At 38.6% G+C, this 19,844-nt stretch overlaps 2 protein-coding genes and 1 long non-coding RNA gene across 8 annotated transcripts in view; 1 reads left to right on the top strand and 2 right to left on the bottom strand.

Moving 5' to 3' along the window:
• The window catches only part of HERC5 (HECT and RLD domain containing E3 ubiquitin protein ligase 5), a 42,837-nt gene extending 38,588 nt beyond the window's left edge, over nucleotides 1-4,249 (bottom strand). For both annotated transcript variants that reach the window (XM_071221256.1, XM_071221257.1), the window contains exons 1-3: nucleotides 3,826-4,249; nucleotides 1,697-1,817; nucleotides 957-1,033 (exon numbers count right to left, since the gene is read on the bottom strand). In XM_071221256.1, coding sequence (XP_071077357.1) covers nucleotides 957-1,033; nucleotides 1,697-1,817; nucleotides 3,826-4,093 — 466 coding nt within the window. In that variant the 5' untranslated portion in view covers nucleotides 4,094-4,249. The remainder of the gene's footprint in view (nucleotides 1-956; nucleotides 1,034-1,696; nucleotides 1,818-3,825) is intronic.
• Nucleotides 4,250-4,361: 112 nt separating this feature from the next.
• LOC139440852 (uncharacterized) lies at nucleotides 4,362-15,508 on the top strand. 4 transcript variants are annotated; one of them, XR_011651125.1, is made up of 4 exons: nucleotides 4,362-4,575; nucleotides 5,619-5,789; nucleotides 6,364-6,455; nucleotides 7,050-7,504. It is a non-coding gene; the product is annotated as an uncharacterized lncRNA (long non-coding RNA). The 4 variants fall into 4 exon arrangements; XR_011651124.1 differs by lacking the exon at nucleotides 7,050-7,504 and adding an exon at nucleotides 13,169-15,508 and having other exon boundaries at nucleotides 4,363-4,575; XR_011651123.1 differs by lacking the exon at nucleotides 7,050-7,504 and adding an exon at nucleotides 13,142-15,508 and having other exon boundaries at nucleotides 4,365-4,575.
• HERC6 (HECT and RLD domain containing E3 ubiquitin protein ligase family member 6) overlaps nucleotides 7,644-19,844 on the bottom strand; it is a 59,921-nt gene continuing 47,720 nt past the window's right edge. Inside the window, exons 18-24 of one of the 2 annotated variants that reach the window (XM_071221259.1) lie at nucleotides 15,725-15,891; nucleotides 13,812-13,878; nucleotides 12,539-12,609; nucleotides 11,031-11,214; nucleotides 10,841-10,943; nucleotides 9,729-9,784; nucleotides 7,850-8,022 (exon numbers count right to left, since the gene is read on the bottom strand). In XM_071221259.1, the coding sequence (XP_071077360.1) occupies nucleotides 7,990-8,022; nucleotides 9,729-9,784; nucleotides 10,841-10,943; nucleotides 11,031-11,214; nucleotides 12,539-12,609; nucleotides 13,812-13,878; nucleotides 15,725-15,891 (681 nt within the window). In that variant the 3' untranslated portion in view covers nucleotides 7,850-7,989. Of the gene's footprint in view, nucleotides 8,023-9,728; nucleotides 9,785-10,840; nucleotides 10,944-11,030; nucleotides 11,215-12,538; nucleotides 12,610-13,811; nucleotides 13,879-15,724; nucleotides 15,892-19,844 lie in introns of both variants that reach the window. The other variant, XM_071221258.1, reaches the window with a different exon arrangement.

The raw sequence follows: 19,844 nt of genomic DNA, 5'->3' as shown, positions 1-19,844 counted from the left end.
CCCAAATTCCTCTCCATCGTCCTCCTGTCTTAATTATTCCTCCATGGTCAAGTGTCTTTAGGAAATAATCCATTATGGTGTCTGGTAAGAAATAGGAAATAATAAAAGGGCTAAGGAGAATGCCTGAATTCCAAACGTAATATGAAAACCCATCAGGGGCCTGCTAACTGTCCACAGAAGCAGAGCCAAAGGATACTGAGTTTCTGCCATAGGAGCTGGAAGAGCACTAAGAAAAGGGAAAAAGGTTCTAGAAAAGGCTGGCCAGTGTTTGGTCCTGAATCTAGAGAGAATGATTTGACTATTCAGAATATTTCCAGTTTCATTTATGAAAAATAGAAACATGAAACTGTTGAAATAAATCTCTAGACCCAAGATGGAGCCGCTCCTGTCTGGGGTGCCATGTCAATCAAATTTTTGTGTTTCCTTCCATACATGCTCCACTTGACCAGAAAAACAGTACATCCAGGCAGTTGATCCCCAAATATCAAGCCAACTCTGGGGCTCTATACTTATTTCCTTGATCTTTCTAAATAAGGTCAGATACACAACCCTAGGCAATCACCCCCTATTTCCAAATTTGGTCTTCTAATGCTCTATAAAATTTGCTCTTGCCCAAAATCCCCGGGAAGGATGCTCCACTGCTTGTGAGGAACTGTACTCCCCAATTCATGGATCATTTTCCCCTCAAATAAAGAACATCAAACTCATTACTAAATTGTTTTAGTTTTGTCATTTGACAGAATAAAATGTAGGAATAGTAATTATGGAAACCTGAAGATTTTATAGGTCCAAGAGTTCTCTCATTTTATATCTCCTTTAAGAACAGTGCTCTGAACCATATTAAATTCAAAACCATATTTCTGTCCTGTTATAAAGTAAAGCATAGACATTCTATTAGTTTTACATATGCACACATTTACTCCCTCTAAAATACAATTAATATTGCAGAAAAGTACCTTTTGAGAGTGCAAGAGAATGATAATCTCCACATGTGATCTGAATTATATATTTTTCTTGTAAAATGCACTGAAGCCTGATGAAAGAAAATATATTTTATATTATCATATGAATGAAAGTCACAACATCAATGTTAGAATTAACTGTATTTAATTAGAATTGAAGCTGAAGAAAAAAACTTACAAATTTACTGCTTCACATTTAGTACATCTAAAATTATTATAAAAATGATATATTTTAATTAGTGGTTTAAAAGGAAAATAATGTGCATTATATAGTTATAATTGTATAAGACGATTCAAAGATTTTTGCAAACAATATAATTTTATGATGCAGGAATAAAACAAGATAAAAAGAAGTTCTAATTCATATGATCTACTAGGAGAAAGTGTCACAAATCATTCCATGATAACGTATTTTTTTCCTAGGTTGAAAAATTTTATTCTAGAAATCTAATTTCTAAGATTATTATGAGTTAATAAATTTGAAAGTCCACTTTGGGGCTAGGCAGACTAACTAAACATTTCCTTTAAATATCAAAGCAACACATGGTAAGTGCCCTAGCAACATAAATTGGTTTGTAGTTCACTCATGGTCAGTTCAGAATTCATTGTTTATTTATGATGCCACTATATAAAACAGGGGGCTCGAATCATATAAATTAATATTTTACCACAGAAATTATGATTGCCTTTTAAGTAAAATTTAAATAATTTTTAATTAAAAAATAGTTCCCTACCTTTCACATTCTATGTTATAGTTGTACTCAAATGGTTTTCCATCTGAGGATAGAATCAGCATGTGCTCTGCTCCTTGGTCCACGGAATGTATCTTCATTTTTTTTCCTAACTTAATGCACTCTGCAGAGCAAATCCAACCAGGAACTATCATCACTCTGATTATTACCCACTCTCATCATTGATTTCATTACAATACACTTAAACAAACGGAAAACATTTCAACTAGACAACCTTTGACTTAACATGATCTTGTCTTTAAAGAAAATTCAAGTACAGAAAGCAGACACGTTAGCAATGATTATTGCCTTGGACTTTTTTAAAAATTGTGAACACACTGATCTATACTTTATTATTGAGTATATCTTTTAAAAAGCCAATTAAAATTTGAGATTAGATTCCTGCTTAGTAAGTTGAGATGGAAAAACTAAAGTTTAAGTGACAGCAATGAAAAAGTCTATAAGAAAATACAGTATTTAGACAACATAACTCATTGTAGGAGCAAACATATTGTATATTCTGAGATATACTCTTTCCAAAAACAAAACAATTAATGATAATAAACCCCTCCTGAATGCTTCATAGAGAAACCAAGGGCTACATTCTTAACATTATGTTTGAGGGACTATTTTCAAAGAGGATGTTGTTAAAAAAGTTTTTATTGGTATTAGTGCATATTTAGCCCTTTCTAAAAGTTAAGAGATTTAAAATTGTTCACTAATTAACATTTACTCTTATCTCATTTAGTTTTATCACAAAAATTAAAGTAGGTCACAGTACATTTGGGGCCTTGTTTCACTCTTTAGTTCTAATGAAAAATAGAACCTATTTATGTGAAATATCAAAGCACAAACCACTTCACATTATACGTGGTAGGAGAAACAAAATACTTTGGTAATAAAGAAAAAATGGTCTAACTGACTACCGATTTTTAGAGACTCAGCGTTTCAAATCAGTTGAAAAAAAGAAGGATTATTCAAAAAAAGGTATTGGGACACCCGGGTGGCCATTAGGAAAACACAAATAAACCTATATCCCCTACCTCACTCCTTAAATTAAAATAACAGCCAAGATTATCAAAACATTTAACTTTAAAACTAAAAACTTAAAATTTCTATGAAAATGAGTGCATTAAAAAAATCTTGGTATGGATAACTTTCTAACATAACACAAAGTCCATAAGCCTCCTTAAAATAATAGATTGATGACGCAGACTATAAAACATCAACTAAATGCAAGTTGAGAAAAATATTACACCGTGTATGACTGACAAAGGGCTATTCTTACTTAATGTTCATGTAACTCTTTCAAATTAGTAAGAAAAACTCAATTTTTAAAAAGCCAGGCAAATACCCGAATAGATAGTTCACCAAAAAGGATCGCAAATGACTACCAGAATAAAAGAAAAGATGCTCCACTTCGCTCCAGTTAAAAGCAAAACGAACCACAGAACATCATTTTCTTCCCTCAACAGACGGGCAAAATTTGTAAGAGTGCGAGTGCGGCCATTTGCTTCCCCCCCCCCCCCCCCCCCCCCGTAAACCCGGGGCCGCAGCACCCGACGCAGTCTCCACGGAGATTACCCCCTCGGAGAAGTGCGACTGCGAGCGCTCTGGGAAGGGCTCGCTAATGTAGGACACTGCCGTCGAGAACAAGGTATTCTGCAAAGCTCACAAAATCGGAGTCGCTACGTTCTAAAAAGGGGCACACTTTTTGTTTGTGAAAAACAAACTTCGAACAGAAAGCACGGATAAAGGCAGACTGGCTAAAGGGAAGATGCTGCATGTACGCGCTCCCCGCCCCCGGCGGCTACCCCGCCGAGAGGGCTGTCCAGGGCTCGCCACCACCCCCGCAAACTCGACGCCTTCCGGGCACGGACCTAGGGGAGCTCTCGGGTGCCTCAAGCCCGCGACGCGGGACACGACCCCGGGCCCGGCGCGTTTTTGCGGCCACCGCGGACCACTATCGCGCCGGGTTCACTTAGGAGCGTTCCTCTCTTAGAGAAGGACCTCACGCCCACATCTCGGGCCGCCCCGGCGCGAAGTTTCGGTCCTGCCGGCCCCAGGCCGCCCACCCTCACAAGCCGTCCCGAGGCCGAAGGGCCGCACTGGCGTGGCCCGGCCCCACTCACTTGGCTTCCTGGCGCCGTCGCTCCCCGCCGGCAGCTGGTGCACCTGGACGCCGGCCCCGCCGCGCTCCAGCACCGCCAGGCGAGCGCGCGTGCAGCACATCTGGCGTGTCTCCTCGGACCGCCGGGCCAGCGCGCCGCTGAGGCCCGGGGCGCCGGGGAAGAGCCAGAGCTGCGCGCCCTTCGGCTCGGCTGACGGCCGGGACCCGGCGGGCGGACGCGACCCCGGCCGCGAGCCGCCCCGCGACCTCCTCGGTGGCCTCCGCTCCATCGCCGCTTTCGCGGGCTCCACGACCGCACTGCTTCTGTGCGGACGTTCAGAGGAGAGGGAAGCTCAGTGGACCGAGAGGCAAAAGTAAAAAGAGCGTCTCGGTGCGGAGCCGCAGAGCTCAGCGCTCTGCGGCGTCGAGGAACGGGAGCCGCTCTTCATCTGGCGCGGCTCCGACGCCAGAATCCTTACGTCTCGTTTGGGGGCGGAGCCGGCCGCTGGAGTCGGAAACGAAACGCAGGGTTGTTTTGAAGGGGGCGGGTCCAAAATCGAAAGGGAAAGGGAAACTGAAACGCCTTTAGAAAACCAGCTGTTGGAAGGTGTTTAAATTGACGGGTGGTGCAGAGTGAAGAAAGTGTCCTCTGTCCCCGGGCGGGAGTGACCATTGGAACTCCTGGACCAAACGGCCTTCGAAGAAACACTGAGTTTCTTTTAGAAGGAGCTCTGACACAGCCGGACTTGCAGAATTTCCCGAAACTATTGAGGTAAGGAAAGCTAAACTTTGAGGTAAAAGTGAAAGGGAGAAAGAAATAACTGTGCGGCCTGTCCGCACCGCGGCGCCTGGCGATATAGTTCTTGCCTTTTCCAGAATTTCTTGCAAGTGGAATAAAACGTATGAAGGCGTTTCTGTGTGCCTTTTTTTCCATTTTGCACAATGCTTTTGAGATTCACCCTGTTGAATTTCGTTCAAAGTTCTCTATTACTGGTGAGTGGTATTCCGTTATATGGGTAGACCACAATTTATTCACCATCGAAGGGCATTTCAGTTCTTCACGGTTTTGGACTACAGTGAATGGAGGTGCCCTGAATATTTGTGAACAAATCTTTGAGTGGATAAATGTTTTCCTCTGGAGAGAAAAGTAGGTACCTAAAAATGGAATTGTGATGTGTGGTAAGTCCATGAATATCATTATAAGAAACTGCCAAACTTTTCCAAAGCGCTATGCCATTTTGCATTCCCTCCAGCAATTTATGGGAGTTCGGGTCGCTCCGTATCTTCACCAACATTTGGTATTATCAGTCTTTTAAATTTTAGCTATTGTCTGTAGTGGTCTCTTACTGTACTTTAAATTTCCATTTCCCTAAGGATTGATGATGTTGAGCAACTTTTCATTTGGCGATTAGTGCTGACCTCTTCTTTGGTGAATTGTGTGTTTACATCGTTTGCCCATTTATTAAATTGCTTATTATCTAAAAGCTCTTGATAAATGTTCTTTATATTCTACATATATTTTATTACATGTTTTGAAATGTCTCCTACTCGTCTGTGACTTGCCTTTTAATTTTATTAAAAGTGTATTTTGAAGAGCTTAAGTTTTTAATTGGGATGCCATGTATGTTTTCTTTTATAGTTCATGCCTTTTTTTTTTTTTTGGTCCTACTTAAGGAATCTTTGCTTAGCTCAAGGTTACAAGTATTTCCTTAAATATTCAAGAAGTTTTATACTTTTAGGTCTTTGTAACATTTCAAATGAGTTATTCTTTATGGTGTGAGAAAGGGTAGAGGTTTATTTGTTTTTTCCTTACAGATTTCCAGTTGTTCCATCTTACCTTTCCTGATTGAATTGCCTTGGCATCTGTGTCAAAACCCTGTTGTTCCACATGATTGGATTTACTTCTGAACTTTTTATTGTGTTCTACCCATGTACATGTCTATTTTTACTCCAGTACTACCCTGCCTTGATTACTGTAGATTCTGAGTAAGTCTTAAAATCATTCAAGTGTTCCAGCATTGTCCTTTAGTGTGGTTTTAGTTATTCTAGATCCTTTGCATTTTTGTATACATTTTAGTATCAGTTTATCAATTTCTAAAAAACAGACTGCAGAGATTTTGAGATTATGCTAAGTGAGATCAATTTAGGAAGAAATGACATGCCAATAATATTGATTCTTCTGTCCATGTGCATATATATCTCTCAGTTAATTTAAAGCTTCTTTAATTTCTTTCCCCTATATTTTCTAGTTTTCAGTGAATAGTCTAACACATTTTGTTAAATTTATCCTTAAAAATTATATCCTTTAGCATTTATTTTTTGTTGATATTGCAAATGATACTTTTTAAAATTTCAACCTAAAATTATTGTGAGTATATACAGAAATACATTTTTATATATTTACCTTGAATCCTGATACCTTTTTATTTTTACTTAGTAGTTCTAATAGTTTTATAAATCCTTTAGAATCTTACACATAGATGACCACGTAGTCAATAAATATAGTTTTACTTCTTGTTTTCCAACCAGCATGCCTTTCCTTTTTTTCTTTGCCCTGTAGTACGGACTAGTACTTCTAGCACAGTGTTGAAGCGCTTAGAAGACATCCTTGCCTTGTTCCCAACTTTAGTAGAAAAGCATTATCTTTCACCCGTAAGTATAAAGTTACCTGTGTATAAGTTGTAACAGGTTAAGTTTTCTTCTGGTCCTAGTATGCTGGGGAATTTATCATCCATGAATAGCTATTAAATTTTGTCAAAATTTTTTTCTGCCTCTATTGAGGTAATTATATGACTTTTTGTCCGTTATGGTAAAATACGATGGCCTTTCAAATGCATTTCTGGATTAAACCCCACTTAGTCACAAAGTATTATCCTTTTTATATTTTGTTGGATACGTTTGATATGTTACAATTTTATAAAGGATTTTTATGTCTATGTTCATGAGAGATATTTATAGTCCCCCCCACCTACCCACAATGTCTTTGTCTGCTTTTGGTATTAGGATAATGCTGGCATCATAGAATTAATTGGGAAGTGTTTCCTCTTTCTCTGTTGTCTGAAAGAATGTGTAAAGGATGTTTAGTACAGTTCATCCATTTGCATTAGAAAAAGTAATGTTGGGGATGAAAGGCCCGAAGAACACAACCCAAAAGTCAGAGGCCTGGGGATCCTTAAGATGTAAAAATTACCTTTTCCCTTAAAAGTCAGGAAGAATACACCTCTACCTTTATTCCATTTGTTGTAGAAACCAGACCTGTCCAAACTAACCCTGAGGTTTTGCTGGGGGCTTATGACTGAGTGCTGGCCTATGAGCCAAGGGGTCGCTGGTAGGATTCCTAACCTAGGGCACATGCCTGGGTTGTGGGCCAGGTCCTCGGTAGAAGACATGCAAGAGGCAACCACTCATTGATGTTTCTCTCCTTCTGCTTCTCCCCCATTCTCCTCTCTAAAAATAAATAAATAAAATATTTAAAAAGAAAAACGAATGATTCTTGGAACATAGTATTAAGTATAAGTATTCAATGAATTAATGAGTCTCTTAACATTTAGATTTTCAAATAAATTATTCAGTAGTTGGTTAAAAAACTGGAGACACTTCAAAATATAAAATACACTTATATGTGCCTCAAAATTGAGTTGAATTAGTTTACATTTTTTATTTTTTTAAACTTTCATATTTGTAAGCAGTATTTATCAGATGCACAATATTTTTAAAAATAATTCTTAGCTTTTAATTGGCTTATTTTTAAATGATAATTATTGCTCAGGAAGTAATTCACTAAAAGACAAATATTCCAGTAGCAAGTTTAGGAATTAGGAAATGTTGATTCATTAAAAATATTATCTTGATTCACCACTTTATTGCTTATCTCAACATTTATATATTAATTCTAATTAAAAATCCATTAACCCCTTGTACTAATTAGACCTAAAGAAGAACATCAGAGTGGAAGAGTGAGAGAACCTGAGAATCTGAGGCCTCATTGAGACTCTCAGAGGTCACTATTACTGTGTAACAAATCCTCTGTTGCTGTTAATGGCTAATTGAAGTGCTTCCTCCACCCTTTCCATTGTAGAATATTTAGGGAGGCACAGAATATTATGACATACAAGTGATTTTGGGTTATCTCTTTCACTGGAAGTTTCAGGACAGCAAAATATGATTCCCGTTTGTAATAATCCTCTTACAGTCTGCCTGTCATTTCCTGTAAGAAAAACTGGAAAGGAGAAATCTTTGGTTAAAATATTTCTTAGCAAAAGCAAACCATTAAAAAGGAAGAAATTAATCACTTCATTCAGTAAATATTTATTGGGTACCCTTGTGCAGAGAGAACTACATGGAACCATGTGGAGCACAGAAAAATCATGACATTTGGTCTTTGTCCTCAATGAGTTCATGGTCTAGTTGGGGGGAAATTACATACAAGTTGACCCTTGAACAAAATGGGTTTGAACTATGTGGGTCCACATATATGCAGATATTTTTCAGTGAATACCATGAATGTATTTCCCTTTTTATTTTTTTTTTAATAAATTTTTTTGTGACTGACAGAATTTTTTTTTAAGATTTTATTCATTTATTTTCAGAGAGAGGGGAAGGGAGGGAGAAAGAGAGAAAAATATCAATGTGTGGTTGCCTCTCATGTGGCCCCCACTGGGGACCTGGCCCAGCAACCCAGGCATGTGCCCTAACTGGGAATCAAACTGGCAACACTTTGGTTTGCAGCCCGCGCTCAATCCACTGAGCTATTCCAGCCAGGGCCATTTCCTTTTTTCTTAATAATATTTTCTTTTCTCTAGTTTACTTTATTGGAAGAATACAGTATATAATACATATAACATACAAAAATGTGTTGATCTATTGTTTATGTTATTGGTAAGGCTTCCGGTCAATAGTAGGCTATTAGTAGTTAAGTTTTGGGGAAGTCAAAAGTTATACACAGACTTTCCATTCTATGTGTGTGTGTGTGGCAGGGTGAGTCGGCATCCCTAACCCCCAAGGTTGTTCAAGGGTCAACAGTACATGAAAAGATAATAGCAAAATACAGGAAAGTTTATTCTAGCTTAACCAAGAAGTATGAGGTGAAGATCCTAATGAAAGCCCTAAGACTCCAGGCAGGGGGAGAGGCACCAGGCTGGGGAGGCTTTACAAAGGCCACATATGGCTGGTTAATTCTCAAGGAGAGGAGCTGAGTGACCGTTCAAAGCAGGGGAGGAAATCCTAAGGAAAAGCCTGAGGTAGGAAGAAATTCGTGAATTCACTTGAATGTACAGATATGAAAGTACACACAGTGGAACCACTGGGCTGAAGTATACTTTTCCCATTAAGAGAGAAGATTATAAAAGTAGTTTGGGCGTATGGAGAAGTTGGTTGGGTTTGTGGAGAAGTGGGAATTGTCCTCCAGCATCCTCAGTAGCAACACAAATAAGGAGTGTCAGGATGGGCGGGGATATCCGCCTGACAACCTAAACCCTCCCTTTATCCTATCAAACCACCAATGATGGACTGCAGCTTTGTTCCAGGAGACCAATCCCTAGCCTCTGAGGGGAGCCAATCAGAATTTGGTGCTTAAAACCCGCCATATTCCTGGCTTGTGTGCAACTTCCCCGGCCAGCTCTGCGGACTGGAAAATTTCGCCAGGGAGCAGCAAACCCCAATAAAGCTCTGTACTGCTTAGTTTTGTGGCTGATTGGCATTCATTCCTCGGTGGGGCCTAAGAAAACCTTTCAGGGAGAAGAAAGTTGTGTATCACAGGAGGAGCTGAAAATGGGATGAGGAGGTGAGAGAATGTCATTGTGTATTTTAGAGAACCCTTACAGTTCCCACTAAGAATTCTTATAGCCCAAGGCCACAAAACTTAGTGGTCAATAGCCTAGGCTTTGGATCAGCCTTTTGGGTTCAAATTCTGGTTCTGACACTCACCAGCTGTCTGAACACAGGCAAGCTACTAAATGCCCCAAGCCTCTTTTTCCTCAGACCTGAAATGGGGAAAAATAAGTACCTATCTCATAAGGTTGCTATTAGGATAAAGGGAAACAATATATACAAAGTCATCGGTATAATGCCTGGCAAAGAATAAGTACACAATAAATGCTGTTATTATTATTATCAGTGGTCACTGCTATTATTATGATTTCTAAATTACTATTAGAGACAGTTTACTTTGTCCTAACTTCATAGGACTTAAACAATTAAATGAAGATGGGAATGTAAGATAAAAAGGCTTGATTAGGAGCCAACTAGATTGAGGAAAGTGGATGCACACCAGAATTGAAGGTGGAATTAGAGTCAATGTTGAGAATGTAGTAAAATAGTGATATCTTTAGTATCTTTTTTTTTAATGGGGAACAAGCTTATGTAAAAGATCAAACATTGGTCTAGAAGGTAGGGAACTTGAGTTATAAGTTTTGCTTTGCTGTTAATAGAAATGAAGCACCACAAATAAGATATTTACTTTTTTAAAAGATATATCAGGGAATTTATCTGAAAAAAAAATCAAAATACTAATTCCAAAGACCATAAGCACTCTTATGTTCATTGAAGCGTTATTTACAATAGTCAAGATCTGGAAGCAGCCCAAGTGTCCATCAGTAGATGAATGAGTAAAACAACCATGGGACACTTACACAATAGAATATACTACTTGGCCATAACAAAGAAGAAAATCTACCTTTTGCAACAGCAGGGATGGACCTGAAGAATATTACGCTAAGTGAAATAATCCAATCAGAGAAAGACAAATACCATATGATTTCATTTGTGGACTCTAAGGAACAAACTGAACTAACACGCAAAATAGAGACTCATAGATAGAGACTCATAGAGAGAAGGCTGACAGCTCTGGTTAAGGGGTATAAGGGGGTGTAAGGGAGTGGATGGGTCAAGCAAAAAGGAAAAAGGATTCATGGACATTGACAACAGTGTGGTGATTTCAGAGGAGAGGGGGACTATAAGCAGGATAAATAGTAATGGAAAAAATACAAAAAAAATTAAGAAAAAAATAAATTTATAGATCCAATTACTATAATACTTACAGAGGAATTTTTTCTTTTCATCCAGAGTTAATTTGTGAAAAGCTTCCCAAAACATCAGTATAGTAGGATGTGATTCATAGTATCCTTCCTCATACTTTGAATTCTTGAGAAAAAGAGGGAGAAAAATGGGTTTGAAGGGGAATATATAGCTGCTGTTCAGAAGAATTGGGGCACTTTAGTTATTACCAACCTTTTCAAATTGTTTCCAGTCATAATCAATATTTCCAACTATTGCTGTCATTAGTTCTTTAGGATGGAAAAGCCTAAGTATCTCCTCGTCACAGACTTTATGAAATCCTCTCTTAAATTCCTCATAAACGTCTCGTATGGATGTGTTGAAAATGTAATCAACACACTTAGAAATGTAGTCTTTCCTTAAGAAAAACAAACAAAAGGCCAATAACATACTTTACCAGTTACTATTGAGAAAGAAAAGTAAATTACTTTTGCACACCATACAACCTAGTACTACCCAGGGATACAAAAATATCTGCTCAGCTAGAAGAAGGAACCTTGGAGAATAAATACAGCAGAAGGATTAAGACTTTGTTTTGCTCCCATTTCCTAGTTGCAGTTAGGATGATACTTTAAAAACACTAATCTGAATATTATCCTGCTTAAAATCCTTCAAAGGCTTCTCAAAGGCTGAGCCCAACCTCCATAGCAGAATGAAAAAGCCCTCCAGGATCTGACCTTTGCCCTACTCTACAGTCTCTTTCCAATTCCATTTGAATCTTTGGCCTCACCCTCTTGTTAGGCCACAGCATGCAGTGCTTCCTCCTTACCTGGCAACTTCTATCATTCATCAGAGTTCAATATGCACATAACTTTCTCAGGGTGGGTCCGCTGTTCCTCTTTCCTTCCACACTTACAATCCATGTCACCGTGAAAATTATTTATTCAAAGTCTGTTGTCTCCACTACATGAAGAATTTCCTCATGGCAGGGTTGTTACTGAAGGTATTTGTACTTGATATCCGCCAGAAACATGATAGTCTCCCACACTTGGAGCATCCTTCCTGGACTATCCCTTATCAAAATTAACCCCTCTCTGCCCTCCCTTGTAACAGATGGTGTGCTGGTAAATGTTTAACAACCAGTTTTCCAAAATGAAAGAGAAAAAGGGAATGAATGCTCATTGGCACCATTTGCCAATTTCTGTGGTATAAATATTCCCACCATGACTCATTTTAAGCTACTAATACTTTAATAAACAACTCTCAACATTTTCAAAAATTTAACAATTAGCTCAAGGTGGTACCAGTTGATTCCAGCATAGTTCTACCTGTAACTCCCTAGTCTTTTAACTGGATTTAAGTTTCTTCAGAGTACCCATCCTTATCTGATATTCTATTATGTAATCATAATTTATTCAGGTATTGTTTTTCTATCCTACTGGAATTTAAGCTCCAGATTTTATCCTTTTTTACTGCTATATCTCCAATACCTAGAGTAAGGCCTGTTACAGAGTTGGGACTCAAAAATAATCATTAAATGAATAACTAATGAAAAGTGCTGCAAAGGAAATATTTAATTCTGACCCTTTCTCCACTTCTCTTACCCTGTAACTGTTTCCTCTTTCTAAAAGATGAGGAGCTAAAATGATCATCTGAGAAACTAAAATACACTTATAAAGTAAAGTGATATAAACTTTGCTTAACAGATATTCAAAACAGACATTCTAGGTCTCAAAACTTACTTGTTAGTTTGGTCCACAAGTATAGTGATCTCATTTGTAGTTAAATTAACATCCTTTTGGTCCCAATGTATCTGTAACCAAAATATATTCAGGTAGCAAACATGAAAGTAAGTCTGAATAATTAATCATAATACTATTATTGCCAGTATATTCTTCCATATAAAATTTTAAATAACTTGGAGCTAAATAATTATTTATGTAGTTCAGCCTTTTAAATACATAAAAAAATTTTAAACCCTCCCCACTATATGTTGTAAAATACTTTTAAAGCATACATCAGTCCATTTACATCATACATCAGTTGTTTACATCAATTGAAAAATTGCCTTGTATTTTTAGTTTATTTGAGAGTATACAGACATAAGGTATACAGTGACGAACAGGTAGGGGGAAAGGCTTACAGTACAGAGGTAAAATACATTCAAAAAAGGTATCCCATATCTGAGACATTGCAATAAAATTATTTTTTTAAAAGATTAATGCTAAACTATAATCTGGTGTTCATTAGTACGGTGGACCCTGAGAAAGAAGGCACCTACTAAGAAGGGCTCCTTGTGGCTAACTTTAAAAACAAAACAGAGCCTAGCAGCCATCTCTACACAGGGGCCTGACCCATGAACTGCACTTCAGGGAGAAGCCTGCACTGAACTACCTGCCTCTGCACTGAACTGCCTGACTACCGTGTTTCTGCCATCTGAGCCAGTCCTGATGAAGGAGTTCCTGGAATCCTATTTCAAGCAATAGGACTGAGATTTTCCCCATCTAATTAGAGCTGCCACAACTATATCCCTATCAACATCTTCACCAACCAATCATGACAGTGCCTTTTGAACCAATAAACTGCAAGGATTTGGAGTCCTCATGTGCATGAGGATGGGTCAATCAGGGACCAGGGGCTGGGACTTCTGTCTATATAAGCCACCTCCTATGTGGCTCAGAGAGGGCACTTTCCCTTTCCACTGAAGACTGTTTCCCTGGTTGAGTTGAAACACTGAAGATGTTTCACTGGAGGAGAGTGGAGCAGACGAGGGCACACAAGAACAGACTGGCACAGAATAGAGCAGACCAGCACAGCACAAAGCAGCCCGGAAAGGGGCAAAGCAGAGCAGAGTGTCTGGCCAGAGAGAGCCCTGGCCCCAGGGCTCCCTCACAGCTGTGCTGTATCGCAATTGAGCTGTTTTGCACAGAACAAAGTTCCCTTCACCACACCCCAAACTGGGAATTCCTGTTGGCATTGAATTGGCACCAATGACAATCAGTTGACAGTACTCACAGAAAACTGTAGGTTCAGTGCTTCTCCCATGTCATCAGCCTCATAATTTAGAACTTCTTGCAAACTCCTAATGAAAATTTTGGTTTAAAAATTATATTAATTGATTTTATAACATTTCAAAAGTAATAAATGTTCAATGGAAAAATTTTGGGCCCTACAGAAATGTATAAAATTCCACCTTCCCACTCCTCCTTTCTAGAGTTAACCTCTACTTACAGTTTTGATTGGTTGGACCACTGGTAACATAGACACTGCTGTGTCTGGGTGGAAATGACAAAAAGGAGCATCTCCCCCTAAACCAGTGATTCTCAACCAGGGGTAATTTTGCCCCCCAGGGACATTTGGAAAAATCTGGAGGTATTTTTGGTTGTCACAATTAGAGGGTTGCTGCTGGCATCTAGTGGGTAGTGACCCCATATGCAGCTCCATATCCTACAATACCAGCACAGCCTTCCACACAAAGGATGATCCAGACAAGTGTCAGTGGTTCCTCAAACCCTGCTCTAGATTGTCAGGGCACACAGTGTAAATCTAGCCAGTTTATTCTTCCACTACCAGTACATGAGAGGAGAATCCTGTTCTCCAATCTGTTGTCCATTGTATATTTTATGAAAAACTTTGTAATAGCTGTCAATCTGTAAACAGAAAAATGACATTTTATTTTCATTTGTATTTCCTTGATTACTAGTAAGGTTGAGAATATTTTCATTTTTTGATTAACTACATATACATATGTGTGATAACACATATATAAAGGTTTGGCAAAAGCAAGTTTACAGCTGTGAGTACACGAAACCGTTTTTTCTGTTATTATTTATTAATTGTATGATTTGTATTACTTATTATTATTATTGTATTGTTATTATTTCACATTCTTACTTATGATTTATCTTGTAGGTAATGATGGTAGGTAATTTAACCTACTTTTGCCCATCCCTGAATATTTATACATCAGAGACACTAATTCACTATCTATCATATGTTGCCAGTATTTTCCTCACAGGATACAAGGTGGAACCAAAAATAAATCAAGAATTTACTTACAAAAATTGTGTATTTATTCTTACATGTTTAAACTTCAGTCACCTTCAAAGTACTCTTCATTTGATGCAATACACCTATCGAGACACCTTTTTCCACTGCTCAAAACAGTTTTTGAACTCGTCAATTTTGATACCTTTTAGTGCTTCTGCTGTTTTTTGTTTCACCTCTACCACATTGGCAAAACATTTCCCTTTGAGGACTTTTTTCATCCAGGGAAACAAAAAATGTTGCTCAGGTCAAGATCAGGTGAATAGGGAAGGTGAGGAATGTGGGTCATGATGTTTTTTAGTCAAAAGCTGCTGAACACTCAGTGCAGTGTGGACAGGTGCACTCATAAAGCACCCATCATGAAATGGGCAAACACTTTGAAAGAGTCCTCAAAAAAGATTCACTGAAGCCAAATGCAGCCTCTTATAACACCAGCTGGTACTGATACATTTGGGTCCCTAGAACACTCTCCTAGAGGGGGCAGTCTGTACTACAAGGGGCCCACCTACCAGAAGATAATTCTGGTTTTTCAGAGGGTCCCCCCTCATATAGTTTGCCTTTTAACTTAGAACAATTTATTCAAAATCTAGAGCATGCAGGATTTTCATTAAGAATATCATGTACTATCCAAAGTAACTGTTTCCATCTAGATACATTCAAGAGACCAGGCTCTGTTTATTTTACTGGTTGATAATTAGAGGCACACTTGGCTTTTCTCCATTTTTGAAGGTTTACTTGACTATAAGTCATGCTAAAATTCAGATTCATCTAAACATACATTATTGAAACTGAATACCTTGTATGTGTCTGGGTGTGTAACATCATTTATGCCTAAATAACTAAGACTTACTAGATAAAGTCATGGAAAACCATTTACTTACTTCCCCAAAACAGGACTGAGTTCTTTTAAATCTTCCAATGATGGATTTTGGCCCAGAAGTTTCTTAAACAGAGCCAGTGGGAAAGGAATACTGGCAACATTTAAATTGTATAGGGAGAGTCCACACAGCATCCCAAAGAGGAAATATCTCTTCTTCTCAAATTTGGTCTGGAAAAAACAGAAGGAAAAAAACAAACCTAATGTACTTAAATCAGTTATCTAATGGGATAATTACATTAGTAGAAGAATGTTTTTGGTTTCCTTTTCTAAAAATCACAAATTAGAAACACAATGGACTTCAGGAAAATAAAAATCTGAGGTTCTTTTTTAAAAAACATTTTATTGCTTATGCTATTATAATTGTTCCAATTTTCCCCCTTTGCCCCCCTCAGCCTGATACCCCCCCTTAATCCCAGGGATTCCCCCTTAGTTCATGTCCAAGTGTCATGCATATAAGTTTTTTGGCTTCTCCATTTCCTATACTATTTTTAACATCCTCCTGTCTATTCTGTACCTACCAATTATGGTCCTTAATCCCTGCACCTTTTCCCCCATTCTCACCCTTCCTCCTCCCAGCTGATATACCTCCAATGATCTCCATAGGTATGATTCTGTTCCTGTTCTGGTTATTTGCTTACTTTGTTTTTTTACATTCAGTTGTTGATAGTTGGGAATTTGTTGCCATTTTAAAGTTCAGAGTTTTGATGATCTTCTTTTTCTTAAATAAGTCCCTTTAACATTTCATATAATAAGGGCTTGGTGATGATGAACTCCTTTAGCTTTTACCTTGTCTGGGAAGTACTTTATCTGCCCTTCAATTCTAAATGATAGCTTTGCTGGATAGAGTAATCTTGGATGTAGGTCCTTGCTTTTCATCACTTTGAATACTTCTTGCTAGTCCCTTCTTGCCTGTAAGGTTTCTTTTGAGAAATCAGCTGATAGTCTTATGGGAACTCCTTTGTAGGTAACTCTCTGCTTTTCTCTTTCTGCTTTTAAGATTCTCTCTTTATCTTTAACATTTGGCATTTTAATTATGATGTGTCTTGGTGTAGTCCTCTTTGGGTCTAACTTGTTTGGAACTCCCTGTGCTTCCTGGACTTGTGTGTCTATTTCCTTGGCCAAATTAGGGAAGTTTTCTTTCATTATTTTTTCAAATAAATTTTCAATTTCTTTCTCTTCCTCTTCTCCTTCTGGCATCCCTATGATTTGGATGTTGGTACATTTGGAGATATCCTAGAGACTCCTTATACTATCCTCTGTTTTTTAAATTATTTTTTTCTTCTTACTGTTCTGGTTGACTGCTTATTTCTTCCTATGTTCCAAATCATTCATTTGAATCCAAACTTCCCCCCCTCCACTGATAGTTCCCTGTAGATTTTTCTTTATTTCATTTAGTGTAACTTTCATTTCTTCATTTGTGTTGTGGCCTTACTTAATGAGTTCTTTGATCATCCTGATCACCAGTGTTTTGAACTCTGTATCTGATAGGTTGGTTATCTCTATTTTGTTTAGTTCTTTTTCTGGGGTTTTGTTCTGTTCTTTCATTTTGGCCATATTTCTTTGTCTCCTCAATTTGGCAGCCTCCCTGATTGTTTCTGTGTATTAGGTAGGCCTACTTTGACTTTGTCTTAGTAGCATGGCCTATTGTAGAAAAGACACCTGAAAACTGTGTGGGGTGAAGCCTTAGGTAATTGCCAGGGTGGGCCAAATTGCTTCACTGCTCCGTGGCTCTATGTGTGGGGAGGGCTCAGGAAGGGAAAAATGCCACTGCCTGGCTTCTGGAGGTTTGCCTGGCACTCACCCCATTTCTAGTCACTTCATCCACTTCTTGTATACAACTGGTGCCTTTCCTGCTGTTGCTCTGGTGGTGAATCCCAGAGTGGGTGGGTTTGTGTACATTTTAGTCCATTTGGGCCCTTTAAGCTGAGTCTCCTGAGAAACCTGCAGTTTCTTCTAACGCCCCAACCCCCACTGGTTTTTATAGCCAGCAGTTATGGAGATTTATCTTCCCAGTGCTAGAACCCTGGGCTGTGCCATCTGGTGTGGGGCTGGAATCACCTGCTCCCAAGGTATCCCTCCCGATTTTTGTCCACCATTTGTGAATGTGAGATCATCAGTTCTGCTGCTGCCTCTCAATGCCAAACCCCATATTTGCACCTCTCCCCCCATCTCTGTGACTCCACCCCTCCTATCCACCTGGGTGACTGTGGTTTCTTTAAATCCTTGGTTGTCAGACTTCTTCACAGCTCAATTTCCTGATGGTTCTGGGTGTTATTTGGTTTGAGATCTAGTTGTAATTCTCTCTATGGTTGTGTGAGGAGGCAAAGCATGTCTACTTATGCCTCCATCTTGACCAGAAGTCACCAAAATCTGAGATTCTTAAACAGGCTATAATACAATTCAAAACTCTTCCATAAATTAAAATAAAAATTAAGAATTCACAATACTAAATAACTGAAGTTACTTTTTATTAGTAACAGCATGTCTGGAATATAAAAAATATGCTCAGATACCTTATAAAGTAAGGTTTCAATATTTAATTTTATAGTCTTTGCCTTCAAATTCATGTAGAAAAATGACACTGTGGGAGGAAGGGTGAATTTTACACTCTCAGTACACATCATGCATGTCAGATATGTGTCAGATGAGTGGTGTCCCTCCAGCAATATAGCTCTCAACCTAGGTGTCCTTATGGGACAAGCATATGAGTCAGGGAAGGTGACTGATGCTGTTGACAGTGAAGTTGGTTGAAGGAAGAAGAGTCTTGATGATATTGGCTTCACTCTCCTCTCTGCACTGGCCACATCTGGCCAGGCCATCACTGCAGCCCAGCCATAGATGAATAGCCTGCTAGTTCTTTTAAGATTTCTATTCTAGCACCAGCTTTGCTGTTAGTAGTTGCATGACTCTGGGCCACTCACTTAATAGTTTGTGCCTTAATCTACTTGCCCTATTTTCTTCTTAGAGTAATTGTGAGGATAAAGGTTAAAATGCCTTGGAATTTTGAAAATGCATTAAAAAAACAATACAACTACTCTCCAAAGGTGGCTTTTTCTAACCTATTTAGTGTTATTTCACATGTCTGTAATGTATCCCCTGGTTATAGTTGATTTAGTCTCTTCACTGAGCCATAGACGAATCAGACTTTTGTCTGCTTTCTCTCGAGCAGTATAGCACTATGCATAAGAGTGAGGACTTTGTCCAGTACTGAATTCATATCCTAGCTTCGTCACTTGCTAGTTGAATGTCCCTAGTTTATTTAATCTCTCTGGGCCTCAGTTTATCTAAAATGGGGACAAACCATCTACTTCACAGAGTTGATGTAAGGTTTCTTCTCCTCCTCCCCATACCTCCCTTGCATCTCTTTGATCTATTTTGTCCCCGTCCTTCAATATCAACCTCAGATCTCCACTTTTCCATTACACTTTCTCCAATCACTTTAGTCCCCCTGATTTCTTTTCGTCCTAACAAAGAATCCCTTAAATTTGGATAGTGCCCTAACATTTTCATGGTGCTTTCACACTTGGATATATGCCTTGTCTTGTTTTATTCTCACGACAGTCCTGTAAAGCAGGCAGCACAGAAATTATGACAGCTATTGTATAGGTGAGGAAACTGAAAATTCAGAAGAAAACTGAGAAGCTAAATGACCCACCCACCTTTACTCACGATTAGAATTCTGGGCTTCCAATTCTGCATCAATGCTTCCTTTTCCACCCTACTGTGCTCAACAACTATTACACATAAAGTCAGCAATCCCTGATTTAGAAACAGTTGCTGAAGTTCCTGGTGTTTTAGTCTTATCACTCCATCGACATATACAAAAGGAGGAAAGACATTGTGTCATACTAACTCGAATCTCCCACAATATTCAGTACAATGTGTAGAACCTCAAGAAACAGTCAATAAGTGCTTGTTAACTGACCCATAAAATTCCTACCACTTGTATACCACGTTGGCCATATCTATCTTTTAGAGGTTTATTCTTTCTCAAAAAGATACACAACACTTTTCAGTACTTTTTCACCCCCATTCATCTTTCTCCTCCTCTTCCCTGTCCCATAGGTTCCAAACTTTGGCTGTGGGAAGAACATTTGGAAATTTATTAGAAAGGGGATCCA

The sequence above is a fragment of the Desmodus rotundus genome, chromosome 4 (assembly GCF_022682495.2).
Source record: "Desmodus rotundus isolate HL8 chromosome 4, HLdesRot8A.1, whole genome shotgun sequence".
Lineage (NCBI taxonomy): Eukaryota > Metazoa > Chordata > Mammalia > Chiroptera > Phyllostomidae > Desmodus > Desmodus rotundus.
This window is presented reverse-complemented; position numbering and strand designations above follow the sequence as displayed.